Source organism: Geotrypetes seraphini, chromosome 4 (assembly GCF_902459505.1).
Source record: "Geotrypetes seraphini chromosome 4, aGeoSer1.1, whole genome shotgun sequence".
Taxonomy (NCBI): Eukaryota; Metazoa; Chordata; class Amphibia; order Gymnophiona; family Dermophiidae; genus Geotrypetes; species Geotrypetes seraphini.
The window spans coordinates 305178766-305191973 of record NC_047087.1 but is presented as its reverse complement, the minus strand read 5'-3'; the positions used below and the strand labels follow the sequence as shown (position 1 = coordinate 305191973).

General features: G+C 44.3%; 1 protein-coding gene across 1 annotated transcript in view; it reads right to left on the bottom strand.

The window, feature by feature from the left end:
- SMC3 (structural maintenance of chromosomes 3) overlaps positions 1–13208 on the bottom strand; it is a 153045-nt gene that overhangs the window by 98756 nt on the left and 41081 nt on the right. The window contains exons 7-10 of the mRNA XM_033942414.1: positions 6188–6266; positions 4025–4142; positions 3512–3687; positions 2271–2351 (exon numbers count right to left, since the gene is read on the bottom strand). Coding sequence (XP_033798305.1) covers positions 2271–2351; positions 3512–3687; positions 4025–4142; positions 6188–6266 — 454 coding nt within the window. The remainder of the gene's footprint in view (positions 1–2270; positions 2352–3511; positions 3688–4024; positions 4143–6187; positions 6267–13208) is intronic.

Here is a 13208-nt window from a genome sequence, read left to right as displayed (position 1 = left end):
AGTGAAATTGATATATTGTATAAACCAAGAATCAAAGGAGGCAGAAGCCTGTTACAAGTGAGGCAAACTGTGGAAGCAAAGCATGACCTGAATGACTACATTACAAATACAAAAAATTAATTGAAGTTTGCAAAGAAATATTGCTGAAAACATCTGACTCCAAAATGGAAAGAAAGAAAGACAGCAGGCTCATCAACTGAAAAGAAAAATGTATAGTTTATAGATGTGACTATGGGGTCCTTTTACTAAGGTGCGCTAATGAATCAGTGTGCGTTAAATGCTATGGGAGATCCCTTGCCGCGATAAGCTTAGCGGCTGCATCTACTTACAACCCGATTCTCTAATCGGCGTCTGTAACATGGACGTTGGTTAGAGAATCGGGTTTACTTTAGGTGGTCTTAGGCCCGATTCTATATAGGATGCCCGTCGGCTTCTGAGACCGGGCGTCCTATACAGAATCTGTGTCTCAATGTCTAAACTAACAGCACTTCAACACAATGCATTGAAATCTTATTATAAAGTTTGGGATGCGTATAACAAATGGATGGAATCGTATGTTTCTATTGGTGAAGATAGAAGATGTAGTAGGCACTAGTGCTGCCCGATTCACGATTTGAATTGGTTCACCGATTCACTTCGGGTGAATCGATTTAAAACCCCCAAAAATTGGCTTCCCGATTTGTCTGACCCTCCCCCCTCGCCCCCTAAAGCAGGAGCGGCAGCGCTGTTCTTGCTGGCCGGCCGCTGCCGCACCTGCTTTAGAGGGGAGGAGGGAGAGTCAGTCGGGAAGTGCTGCTGTGCTGGTCTCCGGCTTCCCCCCTGGCCTCCTCGAAGGACTGCGCACCCCCCCCCCCCCAAGAAGGCCTCCGTGTTCCCCCTGGCTTCCCCACACCGTTTACCTCATAGCTGCAGTCTGCAACGAAGATCGTGGTTACAGCGTTTTTTTAAACTTGCTTTTAAGCTGTTTCCTCCGCCGCAATCCTGCCTCTGATGTCAGAGGAGGGGCGGGACTGCAGCAGAGGAAACAGCTCAAAGCAAGTTTAGAAAGACGCTGTAACCGCGATCTTCACTGCAGACTGCAGCTATGAGGTAAATGGTGTGGGGAGGCCAGGGGAACCATGGAGACCTTCCCGGGGGGGGGGGGTGCACAGTCCTTCTGGGGGGACAGGCCTTTTGGGGGTGCAAGCCTTCAAGGAAGGAACAGGCCTTCAAGGGGGGGTGCAGACCTTTAAGGGGGGAACAGGCCTTCAAAGGGGGGACAGGCCAGAGATGGTGGCATAGGCCTTCAGGGGGGACAAGCCTTCAGGGGTGGGGTGCACGCCTTCAGGGGAGGTCAGACCTTCGTTGGGGGGGTCCTGGTGTAGAAGTACACAGAGGGAAGGGGGGGGGGGTTCAAAGAGACATGCATTTGCTGGACTTGGGCAGGGAAGAAATAATGGGTCTAAAAATAGAGGAGAGGGAGAGAGATGATGGACAATGGGATTTAGGGAGGGAAGGAACAGAAAGGGAGAGAAGTTGGACACAAGGGATGGTGTGGAGGGGGGATAGAGATACTGGATAGAAGGGTAGTTGGGAAAAGAAAGGGAGAGATGGTGGACCCTGGGGTTGTGGAGAAGGAGGATGAAAGGGTAGTTAAGAAAAGGTGGATCTGTGGATGGAGACGAAAAAAAAAAAGAAAAATGCCAGACCTCTGGGGGAGGGAAGGGAAAAGGAAGGGGAGAACAGAGATAGAAGATTGATGCTTAGCATGGGGAAAGAAGAAAGAAGGAGACCCTGGCAAGCAAGTTATCAGAAGACAACCAGAGCCTGGAACCAACAAGATTTGAATAATGACCAGACAACAAAAGGGAGAAAAACTAATTTTATTTTCCATTTTGTGATTACAATGTGTCAGATTTGAAATTTGTATTCTGCCAGAGCTGGTGTTAGACCGCAAACGTGAGCTAGGATTTAACTGTGGAGATGGGTGGATGGGTTTGGGGGAAGGATGGGGAATTTAGGTTAACAGATGTTGCATTAAGAATGGCTTCTTACGCTGCAGCTAAGTTTCTCTGTTCATATTCTTGGTGTTCTTTAATTTTGCAGTGCACCAAATTTCTAATAAAACCATTAAAAAGAAAAAATGTGTGGCAACAAGAGTGAGTGAGCTGCTTAATTGTCGATCTAAGATCTGGGGTTAGGTACCAGGCAAGATCAAAAGCACGGGACATAAGTTTCCATATAATTTCTGCCACTAATTATCTATTGATGAATATAGGCGACTGAATTACCTCCATTTTATCTCTTGCATCCTGCTGAGCATCTCTCAATTGCCTTGATTTCTCTCCACTGGTCTCACGCTTTGAAGAGAGCTGAAATTAAAAAGCAAACAGCTTATCAACAAACTTAATTAGCTACATTATCTTCCACTTCTACACTTAATAAAAGAGAGCCCTTTGCAGGCTTTAAAGATTCTCTGAAGTGCAAGTCTTTTAAAAATTGCTACTATTATTATTTCTATAATGCTACGAGATGTACACAGCGCTGTACATTAAACATGCTAGGGAGTAAGATTACAACAAATCTTTCACCCTGGTGCACATCGCCCCTTCTGTGGGAAGAAGCAAAACAAAAAAAAAAAAGAGTGACATGTAAATTTAAAAAAAAGTAATTTTCTACACATGAAAGGTTTACACAATATAAAAAAAAACTGCAGACAGACGTACAAGGATGCAGGCTAAATTTATTATATCAAAACTATGAATGTGGTTAGTATTACCACCTTAAAAACAAACCAAAGGACCCGACACAGACCGTGTTTTGGTTAACACGCCTTCATCAGAGGTCCCAGGTTGATAAAGTATCAAATAAAACTGTAAACAACAAAAAATTATTTAGCCTGTGCAAGTAAGAATCAATAACCGAAGTTCATACAGAGACTGTCCTTCGGTTATTGATTCTTACTTCCACAGGCTAAGTTTGCGGTTTTATTTGATACCTTATCAACCTGGGACCCCTGATGAAGGCATGTTAACCGAAACACAGACCGTGTCGGGTCTTTTGGTTTGTTTTTAAATTGGTAATACTAATTGCATTCAAAGTTTTGATATAATAAATTTAGCCTGCATCCATGTACGTCTGTCTGCGGTTTTTCTTTGTTTTTCCTTGTGTTTTGCTCACTGCAGACTTTGCTGGATTCCCCTTTTTTTGTAGGTTTACACAATATGCCAGCTCTATTTTAGAAATTCCACCCCCTTCCCCACTCCGCATATCTTTTTTTCTCCTTTAGCCTCTCTCTCTTCTTTCCCTTTACCTTTGGTATCTTAACTTCCAAGTGGGCATGAAAGAGGCCCAGCCCTGCATGGTTATCTATTCCTGGACTATATTTTACTGCAGTGGTAGCAGTTCCTTTGAGGCCTACCAACACCACAAGTAGCACATACCCTGAAATTCTCTACTCTAATTTGTATTACTAATCAGCCATCACTTCCAGAAAACTATACAGAGCCGAAATTCATAGTTTCTATGCTACCTCATCAAGCTTGGCACGCGTCTCATTGAGTTCCTGATTATATATTGTATATTCCAGGGCTCTTCTCATTTTATCCCATTTTTGGTACTGAGCAAGTTCTTCTTTCTCCTCCTCCAGAGTATGCAATCGCTCTTCAATGTATTTCAGCAATTCGTTGATTTTTTCTCTCTTTCCCTCTTGGGACAAAACAAAAAAAACTATGAAATATGAAATGAAATATAAACACTGGACAAAGGTGACATTATTCCTAATTTACTTTTCTTTCCTTGAGTCCTGCTAGATTAGTCTAAGTAGGGGATCCATTACTTGAAAACAGGTACAAAAAATTATGGTCCATGCATTTTTCATCTTCCTCCTTTCCAGCATATATCTGGAATATATCTAATCCCTCACCCACTTTTCAAACCACACCAACCTCCCAAACCAGATATGGCTTACAATTTGGCTCCTAGACCAAAATGTTTACCCAATATTTAATATATTTAATGTTTACCCAATATTTAATATATTAACCTGTTTCTTTCATCAAGGAGATACTCTCTTCTTTGCGTTCATCATACACTCTGGTTCCAGCAACTTCTCTTAACAGTTTCAGCCTTTGTGAATCAGGAGCTGTGGCCATCTGATTGATCTAAATTTGAAGTAAAATTTTAAAAAAGAACGTTTTAATAGCGATATTCATTTTTCTGGTCACTAGTATTTTGCACAACAAGTTCTCCCAGTTGTGCACACTCAAGTAATATAGAAGTCTATATCAATAACAATATCAATATAGGCACAGGAGGAAAAAGCCTCAAAGAGCTCCAGGCTCAAAAAGCACCTATAGGACTTAACTCTTCATCAATGGCATAAAAAAAAAGATCTTCTGACCCCAAATCATAAACAAACATTTTTTTGCTTTTATACTGTATTGTGTAAAAAAGAACATTTAACTAATAGATGCTCTTAGCTGATGAGTGCTCCAAAATTTCACAGGGTATGAACACTTGCATATAGCCCACAACAACAATGGCCATGAAGCTATGCTGCTTCATGGCTCACAGTAGCCTGTTCTCACGATCTAGTGTTCTCCCTAGGGCCTTTTAGGCGGGTGCTCCGCCTGTCATCTATTGCAAATCCTGCTGCTCAACATTAAAAAAACCCCACCTCTGGAGATTTCCTACCTTAGCCTATAGCGAACTCATGCTTCAGGGCTCTAACATATGCGTGCCAGCTTCCCTTCTCTTCCTTCTGAAACCTGAAGTTACATCCAGGGGAGGGAGGGGGGGAGAGAAGAGAAGCTGGCATGCACACGTTAGAGCCCGGAAGCATGAGTTCGCTACGGGCAAAGGCAGGTCTAGTACCTGGCCAAAACCCAAAGAGTAGCCACATTCCATGCTACCGGTCCAGGGCAAGCAGTGGCTTCCTCCATGTTTTTCTCAATAACTAGACTATGGACTTTTCCTCCAGGAAATTGTCCAAACCTTTCTTAAAACCAGCTATGCTCTCCGCTCTTACCAGAACCTCAGACAATATGTTCCAGAGCTTAACTATTCACTGAGTGAAAAAATATTTCCTCCTATTGGTTTTAAAAGTATTTCCCTGTAACTTCATCAAGGGTCCCCTAGTCTTTGTCATTTTTGATGGAGTGAAAAATTGATCCACCTGTACCCATTCTACTCCGGTCAGGATTTTGTAGAATTCAATCCTATCTCCCCTTAGCCGTCTCTTTTCCAAGTCTTTCGTCATACGAGAGGAGTTCCATCCTCTTTATCATCTTGGTCGCTCTTCTTTGAATCTTTTCTAGTACTGCTATGTCTTTCTTGAGTTAAGGAGACCAGAATTGAACGCAATATTCCAAATGAGGTCACACCATGGAGCGATACAGAGACATTATAACATTCTTAGTCTTGTTAACCATCCCTTTTTTAATAATTCCTAGCAACTTGTTTGCTTTTTTGGCTGCCCCTGTTAATCGTAGACTCAATTAGGTCTCAAATTGTGCAGTATACATAACAGGATTCTCTGTTTTTCCCTCTATTTTTATATAACTGGCAATCTGCTGCCAGTGTTCAAGTTGTAGCTTACAGTGCTTAAAATATAATGAAGTTAATTTGTACCCTGAAAATCTTAGAGCTCCTTTTACTAAGCTGCACTATTGGTTTTAGCGCGCGCTTAGCACATTCTACGTTGCCACGCACGTTAGACGCCAACGCCTCCAGTGAGCTGAAAATGCTAGCACAGCTTAGTAAAAGGAGCCCTTAGTGTACATGATGTTTTTTGCCACAACTCAAGTTATTTTATGAATCTTATTTTTTTTAATGAAACCTAGTTACTATTAACTGTGGTTAACAGTAAAATACTACTACTATTATTTAACATTTCTATAGCACTGATAGACAACATATTTAAGAGATGGTCCCTGCTCAGTAGAGCTTACAATCTAAATTAACAGATAACAGGACAAGTAGGGTCTTAGGGAGTTTTTCAGGGTGCCTAGGGTTGAGGGGGCTTTACTCTGGATTTGAATAGTTTCAGGGACGGAGCTTAACATATTGACTCGGGCAGTTTGTTCTAGGCGTATGGTGCAACGAGAGAAATATCGCAGTCTGGAGTTGGCAGATACCACATCTTAATGGTAGCCCAGGTTGATAAACTTCCCCTGAATTTCTAAACAATTTTAAAAAATTGACTCACCTTTCCTTGTTTGACGATATAATAAGGATTACTGCGTGAAAAGCCAGCACTTTCAAGAAGATTCATTACATCATTCTTTCTGTAAAAAGTTTTTAAAAATTAAATATTGTGGTCACCAACTAGGTCTGTGATATAAAAGCAAATATGATCCATAGCTACACGACACCCTCATTCTAATTTAATCTAATCTAAAATCTTACACATAAATTTTTACATTTGAAGCATAAACTGCACATGCAGGTTACAGGGTACATACAGTTACATGCATAAATTAAGAAATTAGCCGCTAATTGGCACATACAATCAATAATTAGTGAATTTGAGTTAATTGGCAGTAATTTGCATTTATGTGCATAACTGCACTTAGACACTTTGGGCTCAATTCACTAAGGGCACGGATTGGATCCGTGAGGGATCTGATCCGATCTGTGTCCGGGGGGCTGATTTACGAATCGCCCTTATGCAAATGAGGGCGATTGGAATCACGCTCCCAACTGCCTGTCCGGATCGCTCTATAGCGATCCCAACACATGCACAGACCATCTGTAGATGGCTTGCGCATGTGCTGGCCCTCCGAGCCCAGCAGAGAATTTTTTTTAAACTGTTTTTAAATTTTTTGCGAGCCCATGGTTTTAACCTGCTTTAAGCCCGCGGGGTAAAACCACAGGCTTGCACTGCGGGGAAGGGTGGGAGAGTCGAGGCAGGCAGGAGAGTCGGGGCTGCAGGAGTTTGGGGCAAGCAGGAGATTGGGGCTGAAAGTAGGAGTTCAGGCTAGAGAGCAGAAAAATAGGGCAGAGAGCAGGATGGCAGAAGGCAGGGTAGTCGGAAAGGACCTGAGCGACTGGTCCTCAGCAGTCGCTTGTTTGTGATCGGCCAGCCCAGTCAGTGTTGCAGGGTTTTTGTTTGTGAATCGTTGCCTGTCATCATTTGAATGCTGTTCTCCTTCATTTGCATGTGTGGATCGGAGGATGATCAGGACACAGGTTAGTGAATCGGGTCGGAGGAAAATCGGGTCACAAACCGATCGGTACACAATCGGTCTAGCCCTTTATCCTTGTTACAAGTTCTATACTGCAAGGTGGGTGTAGACATGGGGGGAGGGTATGGGCAGGTCAGATGCATAACTGACAGCATTTAGGTATGAGAAATTTACACCAATTTTTGACATGGCTTAAGTGATCACTCCTAAAGTTACATGTGTAAAGGAAATCTTCTTTCTTGCAATCAGGACTGGTAGTCTTGACCATTGGGTTAGCCCCCATTATTTATGAAGGTTGTAAAGAGTCCACTGTTTGTTTTCATGCTCTATCTCCCATCACTCTGGTATGAGCTCCACCCTCGCAGTCGGTACCAAAGTTTCTAGCGAGTCCTAGAGTGCAAACATAAGAGAAAGGTGTGTCTTCTTGCAGCCAGAGATGTCTTGGTGGAACCGAGAGCATCTGCAGCACCAAAAGCCTCACAATCAAAAAAAAAACAAAAAACAACAAATAGAAAAACTCGAGCAGAACAGAGAAGCTCCTACAACTTTGCGTGTTGAGAGACACTGAGGAAGTCCAGCACAGTCCAGAGTGATGGGAGGTGTCGCAGAAGAATATGTAAATGGGGTTCTCTACACACTTCGCAGTCAAGGAGAGCTAAAGCCTGTTGATCAAGACTGATGTTCCTCACTAGAAACAGGAATTTTGAAGTGGGCGAGAGCTGGCAGGGTCTGAGCACACACGTATGCTCAAGGCCTTGTGCTGGCCACAATACATAGCTGTCTAGAATGTTGACTGCTATGGCGCTGCCTGAGGAAGGAAGGTATAGCCTAAACAATTCACATGACAAGGAGGGAAGGGAAGGAAGGAAAAGCTAGAGACCATTGGGGCTGGGGGGGAGATGCTAGAGACCATTGGGGTGGGGGGGGAATGCTAGAGACCACTGGGGTGGGGAGGGGCCTTGAGCTGTGAGCCATCTAGTAAGGGTGGGGGAACACAGCTGAATGTTCTCTTAGGGCATGAGATAACCTTGGGCAAGCCCTCGGTATGGAAGTAGTACAATGCTAAAAATATCTGGATTTTAAGCCACATTTCTTCATGTTTAGGTAGGAGTGGCTTATATTTCTCATTTGATCTCTAGTCCTCAGTATATTTTGTTTAGAGTAACACTGTTTAAGAACAGAATAATTGTACAGCTCATTATTTAAATTGCAGCATATCTTAAGTTTTGTTGCTGCTCACTTTGGGCATTTTATAGCATGCACTAAACCCCGTTCAACTGATCAAAGATTTATCTTATCCTTTTCAAAATATCATATAGCATTTTTTTTAAAAGGTAACTGGCACACAATACAAGCCTGCACTACATATGACTAAATCATAAAAACTTTCACAATGCCTGCTTGTAACAAACATATGAGGGCTGTTCAAAAAGTATCAGATCTTAATTTTTTTTGCATAAACAAATAAAGCTAGGAAGGCGTGGTTTGGTATGTAGGCGACCCTAATGCACATGCTTGAATTTTTTTCCCGCCTACAGAAGCTGTCAGTTGCCGGCAGACCGCCGATGAGTAAGGAAGTGTAAGTGAGCGCCATCAAATTTTCTTTTTTGAAAAAATGACAGAAAAAGTTGAACAAGGCTACTGCATTAAATTTTGTGTAAAGCTTGGCGATTCCCAAGTGGAAAAGATCCGCAAGATTCAACAGGCCTTCGGGGACGAAGCAATGGGCACCACACAGATAAAGGAATGGTACAACCACTTCAGAGATGGCCGCACTTCTGTGGAGAATGAAGCGTGTTCTGGTAGGCCCTCAACATCCAGAAATGAGATTGTCATTGACCAAGTGAAGGCCCTGGTGATGCAGGATCGTCAAATCACCAAGGCGTCGCCTTCGTAACCCTGTGAGACGCAAAAGACTGGACTAGTGGGCAGCAGGCAATTGGAAGCTCCATCACGATAACGCACCTGCCCATTCTTCACATTTGATAAGGAGTTTCCTGGCCAAACACAACACACTTGGACTAGTGGGCAGCGGGCAATTGGCAGCTCCATCACGATAACGCACCTGCCCATTCTTCACATTTGATAAGGAGTTTCCTGGCCAAACACAACACACCTGTTGTGTTTGGCCAGGCTCCCTACTCTCCCGACAGTTGACTTCTGGCTTTTCCCCAAGCTGAAAAATGCCCCTGAAAGGGGCCAGATTTCAGTCAAGAGAAGACATCATGCAGAATGCGACAGACCAGTTGCGAGCAATCTCAAAAGAGGCGTTCCAGCGCTGCTTCCGACAGTGGCAGAACCATTGGAAGAAGTGTGTGGCAGCCCAAGGGGACTACTTTGAAGGAGATTAGAATAAGATTGTTGTATCTGAATACGAGTATTTTTTATGAATAAAGGTCTGATACTTTTTGAACAGCCCTCGTACTTGGTTTAAAAATCTGGGGTTCTTAACCATTTTTTGTTCCCACACCCTTTCACACCCTCTTCCTAAACCACATGCCCACTAGTGACTACTGAAAGCTACATACTATGTGTAGCCAACTACCCTACTTTACTTTACTATTCTACTTTACGGAGAGGGTAGTGGATGCCTGGAATGCGCTCCCGAGAGAGGTGGTGGAGAGGAAAACAGTGACGGAGTTCAAAGAAGTGCGGGATGAACACAGAGGATCTAGAATCAGAAAATAATATTAAATATTGAACTAAGGCCAGTACTGGGAAGACTTGCATGGTCTGTATATGGCAGTTTGGGGGAGGATGGGCTGGAGAGGGCTTCAATGGCTGGGAGGGTGTAGATGGACTGGAGTTGGTTTTGACTGCAGTTGGAAGCCAAGCACAGTACCGGGTAGAGCTTTGGATTCTTGCCCAGAAATAGCTAAGAAGAAAAAATTTAAATTGAATCAGGTTGGGCAGACTGGATGGACCATTCGGGTCTTTATCTGCCGTCATCTACTATGTTATGTTACCCTAACAGTGCTAATGCTAAAATGTTACTCAACTTACAGTAGAACAGTTATACTACCAATTCTTAAAGCTATAATGCTACATAAATTGAACATAATGTTGAACAAAATGACTAAGGGCTCCTTTTACTAAGGTGTGCTAGCGGTTTTAGTGCGCGCTAACCTCACGTGACATGAAAAATACTAACACAAGCTCTAAGGAGGCGTTAGCGTGTAGTGCGTGCTAAAACCGCCAGCGCACCTTAGTAAAAGGAACCCTAAGTAGGAAACGTTTTGCTCATAAATACTGCAACAATTCAATAATTTCCAATCAAAGCTTTTGTCATAAAGATATGATTGTGTAACCTGGAGAAGTGTGAAGTAAGTGAAAGAAAACCATCACCATCAGTGAGAGTATTGCTGTTGTTTACCCTAGAGCAGGGGTGCCCAACGCGTCGATCGCGATCGACCAGTAGCTCAGGAAGGCAACGCGAGTCGATCGCGGAGCCTATCCCGGGCTCTGTGATAGACTCGTGTTGCCGTCCTGATCTACGGGCCGATCAGCCTTCCTCTCCAGTGTTCTTTCTCTCTAGGGCCTTTTAGCTGGGCGATCCGCCCAGCTGTCATCTGCCGCTGCTGAACAAAAAACCGGCTTGGAGATTTCAGCCCGTAGCGAACTTATGCTCCGGGCTCTAACGTGTGCGTGCCGGCTTCTCTTCTCTTCCCTCCGAAACCGGAAGTTATGTCCGGGGGGGGAGGGGAGAAGGGAAGCCGGCGCGCACATGTTGAGAGCCCTGAAGCAAGCGTTCGCTATGGGCTAATGCGGGAGACAAGCATTTGTTCTTCTTCCTGCCGGGTCCTGCCTACTTTCTGTTTCTGCGAAGGCAGGACCCGGCAGCATTTCCCCTAATAGGTCGATCGCGATCTTGGGCTGATCAGCCTTCCTCTTCCCGATGGCAGAATTGACGTCAGGGAGAGGAATGCTGGTTGGCCGAAGCAGGGAGAGCTTGGGGCTTGTTATTGGTGGCGTTTGGGTCCTGGTCCCCGATGGCAATGGCAGTGGCAGTGGCTTGGGGGAGGGCAGGGAGAAAGAAAGAAAAAGGGCAGGCAGGGAGACAGAAGGAAAGAAGAGAAACAGAAAAAAATGAAAGGGAGGCAGAGAGAAAGAAAGGGCAGGGAAGAGGAAGGAAAAGTTGGGGGGAAGAAATGAGATCTGGAGGAGAAGAAGCATACAGGCTAAAAGAAGGGAAGAAAGATTGTATGCACAGTCATAAGAAGAAAGTGCAACCAGAGACTCATGAAATCACCAGACAAGGTAGGGAAAATGGTTTTATTTTAAATTTTGTGATCAAAATGTGTCTGAATTTATATCTGCTGTCTATATTTTACACTAAGGTCCCCTTTTACTAAACCGCAATAGAGGTTTTTAGCGCAGGGAGCCTAGGAGTGTCGAGAGCAGCGCTGGGCATTCAGCGCAGCTCCCTGCACTAAAAACTGCTAACGTGGTTTAGTAAAAAGGGAGGGAGTATATTTGTCTATTTTTGTATGGTTGTTACTGAAGTGATAGTGCATAGAGTCATCTGCTTTGACCTCTTTGAAAACCCTGGAATAGGAATGATGATTAACATTTTCTATGCGTACAGTGTGCGTTGTGTTTTTTAAAAATTTTATTGTTGGTAGATCATTGTGACTTGGTCATTTAAAAAGTAGCTCGCAAGCCCAAAAAGTGTGGGCACCCCTGCCCTAGAGAGTTACGCGGGGACAGAAATCCCACCCATCCCTGATCCTCTCCTTCCCCACCCATCCCCGTCAGAATCCTCTCTGTCCCCACTCATCCCCGCAAGGAATTATCTCCATCCCCGCCCATCCCCATTAAAAGCAGCAATTACTTCTGACAGGATCATCAATTCCAGTTTCTTTTATGTTTGCGCTGCTGTTTTCCTTGTGGAATCTCTTTGGTGGAACCCTTTTTTTGTTTTCTGTTCAGGTAATTAACTTATAAATCCCCTCTTTTACCAAGGCTGATGTGTCCATCATATATATGGATGAACCCTGCTTCCAAAACCTTCCATCCCCGTGGGAGTCCCGTTGGCCAGAGGGGGGTCCCCATGAGTCCCATGGGCCAGAGGTGGGTCCCCGTGGGAGTCCCGTGGATTAGGAGGAAGATTCCCGCGGGACCCCCACGATCCCCGTTCCCGTGCAGACCTCTAGTCTGTTTCTGTTCTTTCTTTTCATGGCCACAAGCATCCAGTCTCTTAAGAGTTAAGTTGCAGAAAACAAAATAACTGCCTTCAGTTGCCTAGAAAGTTTCAATAAATTGCCTTAGATTTCAAGGTTCTTCTTCGCATCCCGTATGAGCTCTTCCCATGCCCTTTGGGGGCATGGGCATCACTAGTTACAAAACCCCCAATTAAGGTTGTTTTAAGTCTTTCCAGTTTTAATATTTTACTTCTATTTCATAGGTTGACCAGGGTTAGGGACATTTTATAAACATCATGTTTCTATAACCATTCACAATTCCCTCCCTCAAATCTAAGGGAGGAAGGTGCATCATGGTCATTGTTTAAGGATTCTTAGTCAGATTCAAGATCCATGACTAGATGGTTTCAGGAGGAGCCCTAGTCCAACATGATTAATACAATCACTAGACTCAAAAGTGTGTGCACTCACCCCTGACCCAGAATTTCGGTGTCTACTTTCCTCAGCCTCATAAATGTATTGGCATTTTAGTTCGCCTGGTATGTTGTTTGTGCCTGTACCCTCCCCCGACTTACCTAGTTTAAAGCCCTGTGGAGTAGGCGGGCTAGGCGGTGTCCAACGACATTCTTCCCTCTTCTGGTTAGGTGTAGCCCGTCGTGTCCCTGTAGTCCTTGCAATGCTTCTCCATGGTACAGAAACCCGAAGTTCATCTCCTTGCACCATCCTCGCAGCCAGTCGTTCGCCCTTTGTATGCGATCCTCTCTGGCTCTGCCCTTGCCCCTCACTGGGAGAATCGAGGAGAAGACTACCTGCGCATCCATCCTCCTCAGCTTCTCCCCCAGGGCCCTGAAGTCTTCAGGTATGCTGTCCGGGCTGCTCCTTGCGGAACCAACGACACCGC